Source organism: Oncorhynchus mykiss, chromosome 9, assembly GCF_057628025.1.
Source record: "Oncorhynchus mykiss isolate SJ-2025 chromosome 9, ASM5762802v1, whole genome shotgun sequence".
Lineage (NCBI taxonomy): Eukaryota > Metazoa > Chordata > Actinopteri > Salmoniformes > Salmonidae > Oncorhynchus > Oncorhynchus mykiss.
Window position 1 is genome coordinate 44,186,003 of NC_143030.1, and position 19,182 is coordinate 44,205,184.

At 42.7% G+C, this 19,182-nt stretch overlaps 1 protein-coding gene, 3 non-coding genes and 1 pseudogene across 11 annotated transcripts; all 5 read right to left on the reverse strand.

Annotated features, from left to right (window-relative positions):
* Positions 1–1,138: 1,138 nt before the first annotated feature.
* On the reverse strand, positions 1,139–17,175 carry LOC110532025 (nascent polypeptide-associated complex subunit alpha). Of its 7 annotated transcripts, XM_090184265.1 has the most exons (10): positions 16,753–17,175; positions 15,412–15,489; positions 7,497–8,816; positions 7,314–7,451; positions 5,573–5,652; positions 2,894–2,971; positions 2,566–2,712; positions 2,216–2,344; positions 1,542–1,664; positions 1,139–1,254 (listed from the first exon to the last, which is right to left on the reverse strand). In XM_090184265.1, exons 1-10 carry the CDS (start codon positions 16,811–16,813, stop codon positions 1,240–1,242), a joined length of 2,169 nt encoding a protein of 722 aa, XP_090040391.1. In that variant the 5' UTR covers positions 16,814–17,175; the 3' UTR covers positions 1,139–1,239. The 7 variants fall into 7 exon arrangements, with proteins under 7 accessions (XP_090040391.1, XP_036843842.2, XP_021471287.2 ...); XM_036987947.2 differs by having other exon boundaries at positions 7,314–8,816; positions 17,140–17,175; XM_021615612.3 differs by lacking the exons at positions 7,314–7,451; positions 7,497–8,816 and adding an exon at positions 10,162–10,860 and having other exon boundaries at positions 17,140–17,175.
* On the reverse strand, positions 1,324–1,397 carry LOC118966240 (small nucleolar RNA SNORD59). Its single transcript, XR_005053499.1, has one exon. It is a non-coding gene; the product is annotated as a small nucleolar RNA SNORD59 (small nucleolar RNA).
* On the reverse strand, positions 2,088–2,161 carry LOC118966242 (small nucleolar RNA SNORD59). Its single transcript, XR_005053501.2, has one exon. It is a non-coding gene; the product is annotated as a small nucleolar RNA SNORD59 (small nucleolar RNA).
* LOC118966241 (small nucleolar RNA SNORD59) lies at positions 3,105–3,179 on the reverse strand. Its single transcript, XR_005053500.1, has one exon. It is a non-coding gene; the product is annotated as a small nucleolar RNA SNORD59 (small nucleolar RNA).
* A 280-nt stretch (positions 17,176–17,455) lies between the features above and the next one.
* Positions 17,456–19,171, reverse strand: LOC110532028 (DNA primase small subunit-like; annotated as a pseudogene). The gene is made up of 7 exons (XR_016483553.1): positions 19,155–19,171; positions 18,953–19,036; positions 18,698–18,827; positions 18,481–18,550; positions 18,237–18,325; positions 18,031–18,129; positions 17,456–17,923 (listed from the first exon to the last, which is right to left on the reverse strand). The product of XR_016483553.1 is annotated as a DNA primase small subunit-like (transcript).
* Positions 19,172–19,182: the final 11 nt, after the last annotated feature.

The following is a 19,182-nucleotide window of genomic DNA, read 5'->3' on the forward strand; positions in this document are numbered from 1 at the left end:
TACACGTGGAGGCCACACACACTAGAGCCTCATTTTGACTTGTTTTAAGGACATTACAAAGTTGGATCAGCCTGTAGTGTGGTTTTCCACTTTAATTTTGAGTGCGACTCTAAATCCAGACCTCCATGGGTTGATCAATTTGATATACATTGATAATGTGATTTTGTTGTCAGCACGTTCAACTATGTAAAGAAAAGTATTTAATAAGAATATTTCATTCATTCAGATCTAGGATGTGTTATTTTAGTGTTCCCTTTATTTTTTTTGAGCAGTGTATATTAAGAAAAATGCCAAACCCTAGATAGCAGCATACTTGACCCCAGGTAGCCTAGTGGTTAGAGCGTTTTGCCAGTAACCTAAAAGGTTACTAGCTCGAATCCCAGAGCTGACAAGGTAGAAATCTGTCACTCTGCCCCCGAACAAGGCAGTTAACCCACTGTTCCTAGGCCGTCATTATAAGAATTTGTTCATAACTGACCTGTCTAGTTTAATTAAAAAAATAAGTGGTTGACCTGGTCTGACCACATATCTACGGTTGCTCTTCCTAGCCTTTATCATGATGGGGAAACACCCTGTATCAGGGGTTAACATACCTACTCTTCGAAACACTCTGGGTTGATGCCTGGTATATTATCATAAGCATCAGTCAGGTATTTCTAGGGTATCAAATTAATTGCATACTAATGCTTGAAATGGTTTGGTGCCCAAAATATCAGACACTACACTTTGTATTCCCATTTACCAACCTTCCGAGTGCATGCCACAGCTTCCTTGATCCATCAGTAACTCAAGAGGGGCAGTTTTCACTTGACGTCTTCTGATGAGTCATAGTAACAGTAGATAGATTTCCAGCACCAGCTCATGAAAACTCCACCCTTCCGACTTAAATCTGTGGTGCACTCCTCTGTGTAGAATGTCTATTGAACTACCGAAATGATAAGATATCCAGTCCTACAATATTATTTAAGACAAAGGACTTCTGAAAGTTCAGTAAAACAGAGCAGAGTTTACACCTATAAAGGACTCAACTGTATTCAATATCCCTGTTCAGACAAATCCTTTGGAGACCAGTGTTCCTTGGAGACGACGTGTCAGATGCATAATTTCACAAAATGAAAGACAACAGTGGGAAACCGCATCGATTTACCAAGCCACATCTTTATTTCTATCTTGGGTATAAATTGTACCAACGATAGATTAAAATCAGCAACTTTTCAGAACCCTGTCGACTCCAGCAGCCTACATCGTCAACTCCTGTGAATATAAGAACAATGTGTTGATGCATGTACAAACTAAGCCCCATCATAGTTAACACTGCTTTGCTCTTCTCAGGACAGAACGGTTGGCTTCAGTAGACTCAGAAGAACGAAAGTCACTGTATCAATCATCAATGAAGAGAAATTATCTCCTGCTGGTAGATCCCATGGTAACTTGGACACAGGACACAATTCAAATCTACAAATATTTGGAGTGAAGGGAACCCTGTGCCAGATATGATTTTGTCTGGCGACAAGGGGAATTGTGTGGTAAAAATTACTTACCATAATTGCGTTGACAATGTCGTTGTTGTTGTTTTTCAGGGCGCGTACAGCCTTCGCTCGCGACACGTTGGCTTGTGACATCACAAGTTCAATGTCCTTCACCTCGACCCCGGTCTCGTCAACCTATGCATTGAGACAAAACGTTAGTATATATACATTTGACAGTCAACTCGCACTGCAATTCACTATCATCTCCAGGGGAATTGGGCTTTTGGATTGGGCCCATAAATTACCCCATTAAGCAAGGGAGACTACTACAATCAAACTACATGGAAATTATGTTTACCTTTATTTAACTAGGAAAGTCAGTTAAGAACAAATTCTTATTTTCAATGACTGCCTAGGAACAGTGGGTTAACTGCCTTGTTCAGAGGCAGAACGACAGATTTTTACCTTGTCAGCTCGGGGATTCGAACTTGCAACCTTTCGGTTACCTGTCCAACGCTCTAACCACTAGGCTCAGAACTATACAATCGAATGTACAACAAAACATACGGTGCCCGATTTTTGATAATGTACAAACTAAACCCTATCATAGTTAAGTGCTCTTCTCAGGACAGAGGGGTTGGCTTCAGTAGACTCAGAAGAACGAAAGTCACTGTATCAATCATCACTGAAGAGAAATTAACTCCTGCCTATTACATAGTAACTTTTTCACCCCTCATTGCCCTCACCTCTTCCTCTTCGCTCTCCTCCTGTACGGTGGGTGTCTGTGTGTTTTCCTGGATGTTCGACACAGCTTCTCCCTGTACCTTGAACTTCTCTGCCGCTGCCAACTGGGCTTGCTGTGAGAGATCCTCGATCTGAGACACAAAGGGAGAGAAACGGGCAGAGATATCAGTGCGGTATCCTTTAGCAAGAACACCAACACCTTGGTTGAAGGATATTACACTGCATATTTGACTGATAACCGCATACTATCGTGAAAGAACAGTCTAAACTAGATGGAACAATGCCAATAGCATTTCAGATTTAAAAGGGGACCAGAAAATACAATTATAATGGTATCCTGGATCGATCTTACCTTAGCCTCACCAAAGACAATGTAAGTGTCTGATGCAGGGCTCTTGTAGACATCTGGTTTGGTGATGACGAATAGGATGTTCTTAGACTTGCGAATGGTAACCCTGGTGACCCCCGTCACCTGCCTGAGACCCAGCTTTGACATTGCCTGAAGAAAAGCAAATCATGGGTTATATTTTGACTGGAACCGTACTCCTCGACTATCCATTGTTTATACGGATAGTTAAAGGTGGCATAGTCATTTAAATTAAGTCAACGTACACTTTTAAGATGGGAATGTCTAATGAAAATATGATGGAGTCCAGATAGTTTTTTAAAAAGCTAGTTACCTTTCGTGCCTTCTTTTCACTACGGCTCTGTTTGGCTTTGCTAACGGGTTCCTCATCTATTTCTGCAGCAGCTGCAAGCTGCGGGGGGAAAAAAATACATTTATCCTCCTTTAACGGCAGTCAAGGTTTCAGAGTGCGAGCAAAAATTCTACCCATATGTAAGAATATGGCATGAATGGTGAAAACAAAACAAATTAGAGTATCCCTTTGCTCTTCTCAGGACAGAGGGGTTGGCTTCAGTAGACTCAGAAGAACGAAAGTCACTGTTATCAATCATCACTGAAGAGTCAAGGATCTATTCTTAAAACAGATACTCAGGGGTTCTAATCATGTTGTGAGTGCAGTTCAAGTGTTTACTCAGTCCCCCCAGGATGTCGCTGGGATTTCTTTGTGATATTTGCATGGCAATATGTAATGATTGTCCACTGTGGCGAAAATGAGCTGACGAGGGAAAAGTATTGTTGACGTCTGGTTTCATTTGTTGGAATGTGCTAAACTTTGATAATTGACGTCGTAAATAAAAGATAGGAAATTAAAAGAGACTGGGTTATGTTAGAAGTTAATGGTTCTCAGAAGAAAGGCTTTGGAATGTGTATTAGATGAGAGGGGTTGAGGTCAGGTGATGAGGACACATTCTCTTGAGAGTAATAAATGTTTGGAATCCTGTTACCCTCTTTATTAGCATCCTGTAGAGCCTTAAAATTAAGGATTGGAGAGAAAGGGGAGTGTTTTAATTAGGATGCATATAAAACTGTGAAGTCAAATCTTTTGCTGTCTGTTTTCAGCTGTACAGAACCTTTGGGGAATGATTAAACTTGGTTAAAGCTTCTCTAGTGTCCGTGAGTTATTTACTCTGAAAAATAAGAATTTAACAGATTGGACCATATGTGGTAAACGTGCAATGATTAGGGATGCGCTATATATCGGTAAGCATATCGGAAACAGCCAATATTAGCTAAAAATGGCAACATCGGCCCGATGTCTAGTTCAACGCCGATGTCAAAGCTGACGTGCACACCTATATTACGTAGGTAGCAGACATGACGTGATGACGCCACAAACAAATACAGAGCTACGCGTACAACACAGCATTCCTAACCTAGCCCACAACGTCTGCTGGGTGGATCTATTTTGACGTTTCAAAGGAAGATAACAGAAAGGCCATATGCAACGTTTGTGCCGGTATTATTTCCAGAGGGGAGAAAGTGAAATCTTTCAATACCACAAACCTAATTACTCATTTGAACGTGCATCACCCCCAGACGTTCAGCGGCTACCTAGAACAAAAGCAGGGGAAAAAAAAGCTTCCAACAACTAAACAAGTTCAAGTCGACCAGTCATTTGAAAGATTAAGAACATTAAAGCGAGACAACTCAAAAGGCGAAATTCATCAACGCCAAGATAATGAAATTCATTACCCATGACAACAATCAACAATCGTTCTCTGTTGTGGATGATGTTGGCTTTCGCCGACTGGTACACACTACCGGGGTTACACAGTATCGTTGAAAAGCACATCCATTAACTACTTGCTATGGGCGTCACTGCTATTAGCTTCACGACTGACATTTGGACCAGCGATGTCAGCCCCATGAGCATGCTGAGTGACAGCACAGTGGGTGGACGAGGATTTTGTACTGAGGAAAGCCGTATTGCACGCTCAATAATGTGCTGGTTCTCATACCGCTGCTGCCATTTCAATGGCATTTGAGAACATGTTTGAAACTTGGAAACATGAACACACTCCTAGCTCCATTTGAACAACTGACTGGAGAAATAAGCTCATCAACTGCGTCTGCAGCAGACGTGATACCCTCTGTCATGGCATTGAAACACATGCTCAACAAAACTGCCGACAGACCGTGGGGTTAAATCTTGTAAAAGTACTCTACTAGAGACTGTGAACAAGTGATTCGGTGGCATTCTCTCAGCCTCTTTACTGTGTCGCCACCATTCTCGATTCTAGGTACAAGGACCGCTACTTCGATGCAGACAAGAAACAGGGTTTACGTAAAATGTTAGACACAGCTGGACAAGATGGAAACAGACAGTGCGCACCGATGAAGAGAACCCACGATAGAAGAGGCCACGGGCCAACTGAGCTGAAACTTCACTGCTTGACATGCATGATGAAATCCTCTGAGAATGAAACGACTGAACAACGAAACAGCACAGCAAGTGAAATAAATAGGTTTTGATTGTTTTTTTTACTGGTAATGGGGACATAAATGCCAACAAAATAACTTATTGGTCAGTGTTTGTGTGTTTCAACTATTTAACTGTACTAGAATGCTTAAAATGCCGCTAAAATTTTAAATAATCAGTATCAGGTTTTTGGCAAGGAAAGTACCAGATATTGCCAAACATTTCATATCGGTGCATCCTTAGCAGTGATTGGTTGTAATTGCGAGTCCTCTTTTTGTATTGAAGTTTTATGCAATAATATTGCGACGATTTGACTCAATGCAGAAATTGTGGCAATTGGTCAAATTTGAAATCCCTCACAATATGCGTTGGGAAGTTGTTGAATAAATAAAATAAAATTGTGATTGCAGAATCCTGGAGGGACTGTTTCTGTATCAGTATACACAATATATAAGCAGTTAATCCAATCTGTGCCCTACCAGACCCTTGTTCAGGCAGTCTTACCTGGGCACTTGATCACTCAGGTGGTCTTACCTGTGCTTGCTGTGTCTGTGCGGAGTCCTGTTCCTCCAGATCTGGTACAGACTCATCGCTGTCCGATTCAGTGCCAGACCCTATAAGCACCCCACAGAGAAACAAGCATTAGTCACATTATACAGGCTGTCACAGGCAGATGCCTGAGCAGCAGATAACCAGTTCTCTTACAGTAGCGCCTGTGTAAGACCGGAGAATTGTAATTGTATGGGTCATTTAACTGAGCAAAGTCGGTTTAAGGCACCGAGACCAATACAAATTCAGATGTAAAATGACCCCAACATTTGTTGGTGGTAAGTTAATTCAACCTAGTAATTTGAGGCACTAAAAGAATAATGGTTAAATGTGGATGAGGTAAAAAAAAAAAAGAAAGTCAGTGTACAAACTAACAGACCTGCTTATAAATAAAGGTTCAAATATTCTTTTTTTTTTTGAATTTTTACCCCTTTTTCTCCCCAATTTCGTGGTATCCAATCCAAGCTACTATCTTGTCTCATCGCTACAACTCCCGTACGGGCTCGGGAGAGACGAAGGCTGAATGTCATGCGTCCTCCGATACACAACCCAACCAGCCGCACTGCTTCTTAACACAGCGCTTCTCCAACCCGGAAGCCAGCCGCACCAATGTGTCGGAGGCTACACCGTGCACCTGGCAACCTTGGTTAGCGCGCACTGCGCCCGGCCCGCCACAAGAGTCGCTGGTGTGCGATGAGACAAGGACATCCCTACCGACCAAGCCCTCCCTAACCCGGACGACGCTAGGCCAATTGTGCGTCGCCCCACGGACCTCCCGGTCGCGGCCGGTTACGACAGAGCCTGGGCACGAACCCAGGGACTCTGATGGCACAGCTGGCGCTGCGCCCTTAACCACTGCGCCACCCGGGAGGCCCTGTTAAAATATTCTTATGGTAAAATGTTGCCCTAGTCATACAGATTTAAGATGGCTCTCCGAACTTATGACATGACCCCCCCCCAAGGATATTTTATAGAATTCCATACTATGGCTCAATTAACTATCATTGTGGGGAAAAACAGCCACCAAACAGTGTCTAAAAATAGTAGGGAATTTGAGAACATTTACATGATTTGAACTTAACATGCATCTTGATGGGAGGCAAAACATGCCAACTGGAACCTTCGGTTGGTTTGAAAGTACACAGTTCAAGGGGAAATCAGCAGTTGCTACATCAATTTGACTTATAAATGCTTCATGAGCTTAGTTCAACTGTCGTACCCCATCAGAACCCAAATTAAGCTTGTTTTACTCCAATATTTGTAAACAAGAAAATGTAAATAAACACTATTTGGCCTCAAAACATGGTTAAAACTATAATTTTGATATCATGGATTGCCAAATCCTTGCATCCATAGCACAGTCTATTAATTTGAGTGATTACATTCTCCTGCCCCACCTCTCAGCTTTTTACCAAACCAGGGGTGGGGAGACCACTGTTGATTGCCGCTGAAATTATAATCCAAAATAACAAAAATGGCACTAAAGTGGGAGCACTGATTTCACCAATCAATAGCTCCAATTACATGTAATCTTTGAAACAGGCCAGTTGAGGTTACATTTGAAGCGAACCTAATACACCGACTACTACCATCTCTACTTTCTTCAACTCAAACCAGAAGAAAAAGGGAAGAGACACTTGAGCAAGCCAGTGAATGGGCCACAGAACTCAACATTGGCAGGCAAACAGAGGGGACACAGGAGACAGAGAGGAGGAAGAAGAAATACCCTCATTCTTGGTCACAGGCTCCGGTTTGGTTGGGATTTTAGCAGTGGTGGGGGCAGGTTTTGAAACTGGAGGTGGTGGTGGTACAATGGCTACTTCAACAGGCTTAGGGGAAGCTACAACAGGATCAATTGGCGCAGGCTTGGGCGGAGCTGGTGCAGCTACAACAGGCTCAACTGGTAAAGGCTTGGGCGGAGCTGGTGCAGCTACAACAGGCTTATTTGGCGCAGGCTTGGGTGCAGCTGGCGCAGCTATAACGGGCTCAACTGGGCAAGGCTTGGGCGGAGCTAGTGCAGCTACAACAGGCTTTTTTGGCGCAGGCTTGGGTGGAGCTGGCGCAGCTACAACAGGTTCAACTGGGCAAGGCTTGGGCGGAGCTGGTGCAGCTACAACGGGCTTAATTGGCGCAGGCTTGGGTGGAGCTGGTGCAGCTACAACGGGCTCAACTGGGCAAGGCTTGGGCGGAGCTGGTGCAGCTACAACGGGCTCAACTGGGCAAGTCTTGGGCGGAGCTGGTGCAGCTACAACGGGCTTAATTGGCGCAGGCTTGGGCGGAGCTGGTGCAGCTACAACGGGCTTAATTGGCGCAGGCTTGGGTGGAGCTGGTGCAGCTACAACGGGCTTAATTGGCGCAGGCTTGGGTGGAGCTGGTGCAGCTACAACGGGCTTAATTGGCGCAGGCCTGGGCGGAGCTGGTGCAGCTACAACAGGCTCAACTGGAGCTGGTTTAGGGGGAGCTGGAGAAGCAACTAGGGCAGGCTTAGGAGCCTCTACTACTTTAGGGGGTGAGTAGACTGGCATCTTTACTGGCTCCTCTGGTGGAATGAGAGGTGGAAGGTCATCATCCTCCAGAGCAGGCTTAGCTGGTGCAGGGGCTGCCTTGACCTCTTTCACCTCAGCTTTGGGCACAGGCTTAGGCTTGGCATTGGGCATTTCAGGGGCAGCTTTAAGTGGGCTAGAGGCAACAGCATCAGCAAATGACATAGGGGCTGATGCAGCAGGCTTTGAGGTCACTTTGAAGGCCACAGGGGAAGCCTCAGGCTTGGGAGAGACGGGTGAGGCAGGTGCAGGATCTGCAGCAACAGGTGCTGGCATGGCCACTACTGGTGCAGGAGCAGCTTTAAGCTCAATAGGAACAGGTTTGGCCTCTGTGGGGGCAGGAGCCTGGGCTGGGGCTGGCAGGTCAACAGCAGGCTTGAAAGCCTCTCCTTTCTTAGCCTTTCCTTGTTTGCCAGCCTTTACAACCTTTGGGACAGCACGGTTGCCCTGGCTGGGAGCTCCAGATGCCCCAGGTGAGGTAGCTAAGGGGGAACAGGGTGTTGAGGAGGTTTGCTTTGGGGAGGTAGGAGAAGAGGAGGAGGCAGATATCGAGGTCTTTTTTCTTCTGCCAGGGACAGCCTTTGGGGTCGAGCCACCCTTGGCCTCTTTGCCTTTGGGCTTGGCAGGGCCAGAAGCAGCCTGGGGTTCCTGGGAGGTAGCCACACTTGCAGGGGCAGAGGGTGCGGCTGAATGAAACAAATATGTTTGTTAAAAATTTGGAAGGAAGTCAAAGCCTGAACCATGCGGGTTAAAAGATCAGAACACACAAGACAATGTTACATCATAACTCCAGGGTTAGGAAAATGAACACCACACCAACCTTATTTCCAAAATGGAAGGATTTGTTGCAGGGCAGCAAACTCAATGCACACTACAATTCAAGTATTCAGGCAAAACCACAACTGACAACCTAAAGTTAAAACACCAACATCTACTTGGTCCAAGCACAGACCCACACACAAAACATTTTCTACAGCGTTAGTCCAATTTCATAACCAGAGAGCAAAAGTGAGGGCCCACTCAGTGCAGAGGAAAGCGTGGCACTATTTACACTAAAATACATTTGTGACAGTGGTATGACAGGTCAAATTCTAAGTAACTGTAGTGGGTATAAACAATGCTATGCATTGTTTGACCTAAGTCCCCTAATGGGTTCACACTTAAAAGGCAAATTCAGCCCACTAACATCCATAACCTCAAAATTGTTCAATCGACTGAATGAGATTGTAATTCGTTACTTTTTTTTTTTGCAGTGATGAGGTGCAATGTTGTTCATTTTGGAGGTAAAAATATAAATAAAAAAAAGTTTAAAAGTCAGGCTATAGTATAGACAAATAAATGCAATTGTTATTTAATAGAAACATGACCAATTTCATATGTTAAATTAAAAAACAACCCACAATGGATTAAATGTGGCTAGTGAGTAGTAAAAAGGTGTACCGCAATGACCAAAAAGCCATAACTGGAACTATTACCACTCCCTAACTACCCCCATTGGCTACAAATACCAGTGTTAAAAACAGATACTGCAGTTAGAGCACATTAACACAGTTGGCTAGGAGGCATTCTTCCTGATAAACACCAATAAGCCCAGAGAAAGTTAGAGAGACTGAAATAGTACAGTCAAAGGACAGTCCACATCTGATGACAAAAGACAAAGAAGTTGCTGGAAGTCAGTTCTTTACATTAAGTGCCTAAATGGACTGGCCTGTTTCAAGGTGAAACGCTGTGTTTAAACAGTGACGCAAGAGAAAATTGAGAGCCAATGGATACTCATGAGATAATAACAAGCCCTAAAAAAGAAAATGTAATATTGAAAATCTCTTCATTTCTCTAAACATAAGCCCTTTTCATCAAGCATAATAACATTTTACTATTTTTTGGGGCAAAACATAACATTTGAAAGGGCAAATATAGGCCCAGCATTGGCGCAGAAGTTTGCAAGTATAAAAAAAAGAGACAAAATGTCTGAAAAGGGGGAGCTGCTGTAAGAGGGGAAAAGCAACTAACTTTGCACACAAAGTGACCCACCTGACAGGAGACAGGTGGAGACGGTCGGGCCTGCGCGATTTGACATCACCTTCGTCTGGACGGCCTCAGAGAAGGCCGCAATTGGTCCTTTCTCAACAGAAGTTTCGTTTAGCGTGTCAATGGTCATATCAGCAGGCAGTGCTTCAGGTTCTGGGGCCCCAGTGTCCGAGCTGGCCACTTCAGTGCATAGTACGGCATCATCAAGAGATGGATCCAGACTCACAGTCTCCAACTCTTCAGTGATCATCTCGACTGCAGGCTCGGGGGTGACTTCTGGAGTTACACGTGCCATCCCATCAATAGTGTCTGCGATTGGCTCTTTAGCAGCAGGTTCTGGTTCTTGGACCGGAGTCTCTTCAGCCACTGCCACGGGTTCTGCAGCCACTGCATCTTGAGTGGCTGCCACGGTAGCCTCTATAACTTCAGCAGAATCTTGAATGATGACCTCTTCTGGTGCTTGGGTGACCTGTTCAGCAGTTTCTTTACGTTCTTCAACAATGGTTGCTTCAACTTCAGGTGTTGCTTCTACACCATTAAGTTGTCCACTAGATGCCTCTCCTAAAGCCATTTCTGACACCGGTTGGGATTCGATCTCTGGAAGAACAGTGGCGGATCCTAGAGGCACAGGACTCTCCAAAGCGGCTGACTTGGTCACGTCAGACACAGCCATCTCAGGGGGAGCAGAGGAACTCAACACCCCTGGAGTTGATAGGAAGAAAAGGAGGAGCGGAAGGAGCGGCAGGGGTAGTCACAGCAAGTGTGAGGAGCGGTTGATAAGCTTACAATAACGTTTTTTTGAAGCATATGATCAAAATGATTTAACCCCTCGTTTAATAAAATCTAACTACAGTAACGGTATTCTCCTATACCAGGTACTTTTACCAACATGAGGAAGTTGGGGTACAAATGTTTTGATTATATGACACAAAATATTAAGAGGAAACAATTGAATGAGCACATTTTTAGAATTGGGGTTGTGATCTAGATCTACACTATATATACACAAAGGTATGTGGACACCCCTTCAAATGAGTGGATTCGGCTATTTCAGCCACACCCGTTGCTGACATGGTGTATAAAAACGAGCACACAGCCATACAATCTCAATACACAAAATTCTGCCCTGCTAGAGCGGCCTGGTCAACTGTAAGCTCTGTTATTGTGAAGTGGAAACGTCTAGGAGCAACAACAGCTCAGCCACAAAGTGGTACGCCACACAAGCTCACCTGTCCTCAGTTGCAACACTCACTACTGAGTTCCAAACTGTCTGTATGAAAGCAACATCAGCATAAGAACGGTTTGGCGGGAGCTTCATGAAATGGGTTTGGGAAAGGCCATTTCCTGTTTCAGCATGACAACGCCCCCATGCAAAAAGCGAGGTCCATACAGAAATAGTCAGTCGAGATCGGTGTGGAAGGACTTGACTGGCCTGCACAGAGCACTGACCTCAACCCCATTGAACACCTTTGGGATGAATTGGAATGCCAACTGCGAGCGAGGCCTAATCGCCCAACATCAGTGCCCGACCTCACTAATGCTCTTGTGGCTGAATGGAAGCAAGTCCACGCAGCAATATTCCAACATCTAGTGGAAATCCTGCCCAGAAGTGCAGGGACCAACTCCATATTAATGCCCATGATTTTGGGACGAGATGTTCGACAATCAGGTGTCCACATACTTTTGGCCATGTAGTGTATCAATTCAGTTGAACCAAGGTGTTTGTGAGGTTGTTCAAGGATGCAGACATCAGCCTTCCGTTTGCTACAAGTGAACCAAGAATGGGTGAATGTTGTGTGTACCCACAAAACCAAACTTGAGCCCATGTCCCAGTTACCATGCAGTGCCTAAATGCACAAGATTGTGACTGGAAAAACCTTGAGACCGAAAGTGGGTAGAAACCCTCTGAAGAGCGAGCAGCATTCAATACATCTACAAACCTTAATGACACAATATTTCAGAGTGAAAAGAATCTTACCACAGAGAACCACATGCACACTGAACCACTAGTGAAAACGGTTGAATTAGAAAATTTTGATTTAACAGGTTGCTATTCTGTTTGATGTGATGAGGCAATTTGATAACCTTACCTGAATTACAGTCAAATAACTAGAACTGAAAAGCAAAATGTAAACATTTTCTCATCCACTTCATGCAATTTAACCCAAATCCCCAAGTGGATTTTCAACACTTTTCTGGAACAACGCAGTCTTCCTTGCTGAACAAAAACAATTTACCGCTTTCCCAACAGTCTAACTTGAATTCCGAAAGTCTTCTCCTGTGGTCATAGCTAACAGTTCCCATTTATCAGCCAACACCTATGGTGTTTCCACTAGCAACACTAAGTAATCACCTGCAAAACTATGTGGGCTCGCTCCATAAACCCTGTACTGTAGTTTCTCATTCACTTCATTAACAGGCACCTGTGGTACTGAACATCCAGAATCTTCTCCAATCGTCTTCACTTGTTCAGCACCTTCTTCGGCTGCCATCATGACCAGTGGTCTTCAAAAGCAAATCTGTGGCCTTCACCAGCTCCAACTCATTGTCTCTTCAGGAAACATGGCGATTCATCTGCTTATAACCGTCATGGTTTTCAACACTTCAATCTTCTGGTTCAGGGCTTGGTAGTGAGGAAATCCAAAAGTGTCACCAATTATCTCCACTTGCATATTGGCGCATCTTTGTTATACTAATCAGAATTTTGTTTTCTGCAGCATGTAAATGAAATGAGAAAATGCTTTAAGAAAACCATCAATACTAATTGCATTTAAAACCAATGTTTCTTAAATGACTTGAAAATAAAGCGCCATAAGATACTTCACAGAAGCAGCTTACCTTTGCCATCAAACATTTAGTCAAATCAATGCCATAAAAAGGCCCGCAATTGTGAGCATAACATTACCAACCATATCACTAACATGGTCAAAGAGAATGTAGGTGTGAATATAAAAAATGTAAATAACATAAAAGCTGGTCTAAAAACTAAATATATATTTCCAGAAGCATAAGGAATTCCTAATGCTCTATGATAAGTCAGTAACACTTTTTAATGCCGAGGTTGCTAATAAAATAGTATCACATATACTGAACAAAAATATAAAATGAAACACGTAAAAAAAATATATATATAAAATGAAACATAAAGTGCTGGTCTCACGTTTCATGAGCTGAAATAAAAGATCCCTGAAATGTTCCATGGGCACAAAAAGCTTATTCCTCTCAAATTGTGTTTACATCCCTGTTAGTGAGCATTTCTCCTTTGCCAAGATAATCCATCAACCTGACAGGTGTGGATCATCAAGAAGCTGATTAAACAGCATGGTCGTTACATATGTGCACCTTGTGCTGGGGACAAAAAGACACTAAAAAATTGCAGTTGAGACAACACAACACCAGAGATTTCTCAAGTTCAGGGAGCATGCATTTGGAATGCTGACTGCAGGAATGTCCTCCAGAGCTATTGCCAGAGAATTTAATGTTCATTTCTCTACCACCTCCAACGTCATTTAAGAGAATTTGGCAGTACATCCAACAGGTCTCACAACCGCAGGCCTTGTGTAACCACACCAGCCCAGGACCTCCACATCTGGCTTCTTCACCTGCGGGATTATCTGAAACCAGCCACCCGGACAGCTGATGAAACTGAGGACTATTTCTGTCTGTAATAAAGCCCGTTTGTTGGGAAAAACTCTTGATTGGCTGGGCCCTGGCTCACCAGTGGGTGGGTTTATGCCCTCCCAGGCCCACCCATGGCTGCACCCATGCCAAGTAATGTGAAATCCATAGATTGGGGCCTATTGAATTGATTTCAATTGACTGAACTGTAACACAGTAAAATGGTTGAAATTGTTGCATGTTGCGTTTATATTTTTGTTCAGTTATAATTAATGCGTGCAGGATGTTTCTTTAAAAAATGTCCATGCACATGCCACTACAGCGATACCCATGCATTAGAAAGTGTTTTACAACACAGTTGTCGGTACAGTAACATTCAACACATGCGGTTGTGAGTGAGTGGGTTTCAGTAAATAAGGGGTCCTGGATAACCCATTTGACCTGCAGTGAAATTCAAGACAACCATAATTTTTTAAGCCATCTCAAATCCCTAAAATTGTTCCCACACCCTTTTTTCAACATTGATGCAAAGTGAGTCGATGACTGGCCAAACATAATCCTTGAGGGCTACTCACTTCAAAGTAAAAAAAAGAAAGGAAAAGAGAGTCCCCCCGGGATTATAATCTACAGGCCATGGTTTATACAGGGAGGTCCAAAAGTATTTGGACATTGACACATTTTGTTGTTTTGGCCCTGTACTTGAAATGATACCAAGAATACGAGGTTAAAGTGCAGGCTATCAACTTTAATTTGAGGGTATTTTCCTCCATATTGGTTGAACGGTTTAGAAATTACAGCACTTTGTACATAGTCCCCACCATTTTAGGGAACCAAAAGTATTTGTGCCCAATAGAAATGGTAAATAATGTAGTGTCATTTGAGTCACTTTTACTGTAAATGTTTCCTAAACACTTCTATATTAATGTGGATGCTACCATTATTACAGATAATCATGACTGAATTGTGAATAATGTTGAGAGAGAAAGTTAGAGGCATAAATATCACCCCCCCCCCCCAAAAAAAAATGATAAATGATGTCCAAATTCTTTTGGTTCCCTAAAATGGGGGGGACACCATGTACAAAAAGTGCTGTGATTTCTAAGCGGTTCACCAGAGATGGATGAAAATACCCTCAAATGTAAGCCAGTCTGCCCTTGAACCTCAGCAATTGTATAACTTCAAAGTGCTAGAGTACAGAGGCAAAACAAAACATTTTTCACTGTCCAAATACTTTTGGACCTCACTATACATGATCATTCAGCTGATCAGCCCACCCTTCCCCTTAAAGGAAACCTGACACCACATATCCCTATATATGAGAATATGTGTAAAGCTGTACTTGACGCAGAGAAAACGGTTCCAAGTGAGCGTCCCCAACAGTGTGTCATTCTACAGCAGTATCACCTGCTCGATTATCTAAGTGTCAACTGATGGGTGCTACACTTCCTGAGTGAGTTCAATTAATATAGAGCTCTCAAATAACAGCCACCACTGCACTGGGGGAATATGACTTCAGTCACTACATCCAACAAGCACTTTTGAATTAGCTACTGCAGTGTTTGAGTTCCAGGACCCCATTAGCCTTGCAGTTTAGTATCTTAGCATGCAAGTGTGATGTAATAATGCTATACAAACCAGTCTCAACTTGTGGCTGCTGCATCTCCTGCTCAGTGACCGGGACTGTCTCTGTGGCTTCACCAGGCATGCTTGTGTCTGAAATGAGAAATCAAGGAATGACTCACCAGGAATAACTGACATGGCATGAATAAAACACAGACTAACTTACTAGATACTTTTCCACGTCTCCCATTGACTAGGTAAATCCATAAAGAGAAGATGACAAAAAAAATGTAGTAGTAGGAATTGGATTCAATGAGTACATTAACCAGCACAGTAGTAATTCGATAAACTGATTATGGCAGTAGGCAGATTATGCAATCATGTAAACACCTTACTCTGTTCATCTTAAAATCGGCATTAGGTCAAAATCAAAGTAAGCATACACCGATTAATGCACCTGGTTTTCTGTGCAATCTTTCTAATTATTTGCACATGTAAACACCTTAATTGGCATTCCCAGTGCTGTATTTGATTGTGTATGTGTTAACACCAGCTGAGCTAGCCTCCCTCTTCAGTGCTGGGTGAAGTGCGTTCAGAACAACTGAATTAATGCATAGAAGTAGTTCACAAACTTTATATGTCAAAAAAAGCATGCTCGCTGTGGTAGAACGTTTATTTTGATTGGGGATTCTCTCCATTTATCAGAGTGCCATCATGTAGCCCGATTTCAGATGTGTCTCATGTAAAACATTAAGGGAATCGTTCTTCTTGCAAAGCATGTAAAGGTTTTAATCAAACTATTATATTAATCTATCCACAATAATCGCATTGTGTGCATGTGGACTCAATGTCTCAGTAAAATCACCTCAAACACCATTGAAGGAAGTCAGATGGTAGGGACCTCTGCCTCTCATCCAATTGGTTTTGAGAAAGAGGACGCGAAAAGTATGAAATTGAGGTTCTCCCACTGTGTTCAAATCCATATCATTCCCAGCTAAATACTAAATCAACATGTTATTGCGGATGAAGCGAAATTCTAGGGCGGCAGATTATACTCAATGTGACCGACTCATACTATCAAACATTGGTTAGGTACTTACTGACAGTGAGGGTAACTGGATAAATTAGTGGTTATCCAACAAGCCATTTTAATTTCGAACTCAAGCGTTAACTGTGTTTCACGTGTTGCTAATGTAATGATACATTCCCTAGTTAGCAAGCTAACTAGCCACTTTAAATGGATTAACGTTATCTAGATAGTTAATACTGGCAAGCTGCAAATCAGGAGACAAATGGACACTGGACGAAAACGCTGTTTAATATAACGTCACAGCAATAACAATCATAGCTACCAACTTGTATAGTCCAAGAAAACAGTAAAAGATTAGGTAGATGGTTAGCTAACGGTACACTCACTTCCGAACAAGCTTCGCTTGAATCTTGCTAGCTGGATGTGCGCTGTCAAAGATATGTTCATAGGTTGGCTCACTGACAACTTCCACTGAACACTACACAAGTTGCCCCATCCGTAAAACTTATAATTCGTCCTGTGTTCTCAACTGTCGTGTCACATGAAACCAAGCCTATACCCGTTAGCAAATGTGGGCAAAGTCGTGTTCCCCCATTTTGTACCAGAGATCGATAACATAAACAGTGAATATTTCTGTGTACAGATAATGATACGGATAAATATCCACATGAGGGGTATGCCACACTTCTCATGTACTTTCAGAGCCCTGTTTTAAATAATTTAAACTGCGATAAATGGTTAGATGAAGTTAGATTCGCGGCAGACACACTCACCGAGTTAGGATTCTATATCCAAGATGGTTGTGAGAGAGAATTTCTGACCTCGGTCTCCCGATATCACATTTTGCACTAACTTCTTCCGGGTCGTTTTACAAAAAATTAAAAAAAATAAAAAAAAACATCTCTGGTGTATCCTTGCATTAGTTTCTTGTTAGATAGTTACTTTATGCATTTTCAACCCAATAATTGGAAAAGTGAAGACCCTATGATGGGACATTTTTACATTGATACCCTGGCATGTACTGTTATGTGACTTGATTGTACCTGTTCTATCCTTGACTCTCATGACACAACATAGATTGACACAAACTGTAGTATAAAGTCATTTTAATTAGAAAACAATAGGCTATATATGGGGAGGCAGGGTAGCCTAATGGTTAGAGCGTTGGACTAGTAACCGAAAGGTTGCAAGTTCAAATCCCTGAGCTGACAAGGTACAAATCTGTCGTTCTGCCCCTGAACAGGCAGTTAACCCACTGTTCCTAGGCTGTCATTGAAAATAAGATTTTGTTCTTAACTGACTTGCCTAATAAAATAAAAATATAAAAGTTTTGCACAACTGATTTTTCAATTGTTGATTTCAAATATTTGCATGACAATTCTCAAACAAACCATTTGTTTACAGTGTATCTAATGTGTGTTCTCCATCTTTAACTGTCATATTATAAACAACTGATGACGGGATGGTTTAAGATTAGCCAACCAATGTAGGTACCAATCCCAGCATCAGACAGTATTCCGTTGGACACCGCTAAGGGCTAGAAGTCCTTTTGAAGATCTGTGAAAAGAAATTGAGAAAAAAATCCATGATCATCAACTCGTTTAGATCTAAATGTTCATACTAACAATTGTATTCTTCCACGAAGGACTTTAAATTACACCCACCACTCTTTTTAAGATACTCCCCTTTCCTTGAGCGAGCCATCCCTTCCAGGAATTCATCTAACAGTTTCACATACTTCCCCAAGCTTGTTCGTTTGTAGTCTATGGAACCAGAACGTTTTTTGTTAGTCAAATCAACATGCAATGAACAAAACAATATTAGATCCCTTGGTTCTTAGTGATTAATTGCACTTGTCTTTTTTGAATACCTCTCTTCCGTCGCTCTCCTGCTTTTCCTTGGGTTCTTCCTTCTCTTCCTCCTGCTGTCTTGGGCCGATCCAGCTCCTCACAGATCAGACTACAGGGAGAAACGATAACAGGACCGGTGAGTGTACCAACTGAGAAGAACCCTAGGGACGCCACACATAAACAAAGTTTGTAAGGCTTTGGGAATACATTTTGAATTTCTCTCTTTACAAAGTTCTTATTATGAAAAATTGACTGAGGGCTTACCTGATAGTGGGCACATCACAGGGGTCAAAGCGATCCAGTTCTCTCAGGTCAATAGGAACAGAGATCCGCCCTTTGGGGAAGTAAGGATAATTGAGAAAAGGTGTTGTTGAGCTAATGACATCCTAAGAGTATCTCCTTCAGTTGGATGAGAGCGTCTTTTGACCGTTTCTCTCAGGTTTCATCCATTACTCATGCACTTCATTAGTTTTTCCCTTACCCGTTTTGGGATGGACGCTGAAGGGGCTCTTCAGCAAGTGGTTGACTCCTTTACTGACGTTCACATCAACCCAAGGGTAACAGTACTGCCACATGATCTCCTTCTCAAAGTAATGGCCCTTGGCAGTCGTCTGGTGGTAGAAAGTAGAGTTGTTAATGGCAGCCAAGCATGCGCTTATGACATCACCACATTGTTGTATTGTGTTATAACAAGGCTTATGTCAGTCTTCACTGTTGTGTGGGCATGGCGACTTACACGTTTGTTTTGGACCAGAGTCTTAAATATACACCAGCGCTTCTCAGGGTTTTTTCAGTCTGGAAGCACTGCAGCAGCTCCTTTCTGACATGTGGTTTACGTTAAGGATAGGCATTTTATCGCAAAAACCTGCTAAACGTTAAGATACGGAACGCTGTGTGTGTGTGAGACAAATCTACAGTACATGTATGGCTACACACACATTTCATATAGTGTCATGTAATAAAAAT

Coding starts and splice junctions, on each gene's coding strand:
- LOC110532025 (XM_090184264.1), bottom strand. CDS start 16,813: ATGAACATATCTTTGACAGCGCACATCCAGCTAGCAAGATTCAAGCGA. Junction 15,490..16,752: donor CAAGCGAAGCTTGTTCGGAA/GTGAGTGTACCG, acceptor TTCTCATTTCAG/ACACAAGCATGCCTGGTGAA. Junction 5,653..7,313: donor GCCTGTGACCAAGAATGAGG/GTATTTCTTCTT, acceptor GGGTGCTTATAG/GGTCTGGCACTGAATCGGAC.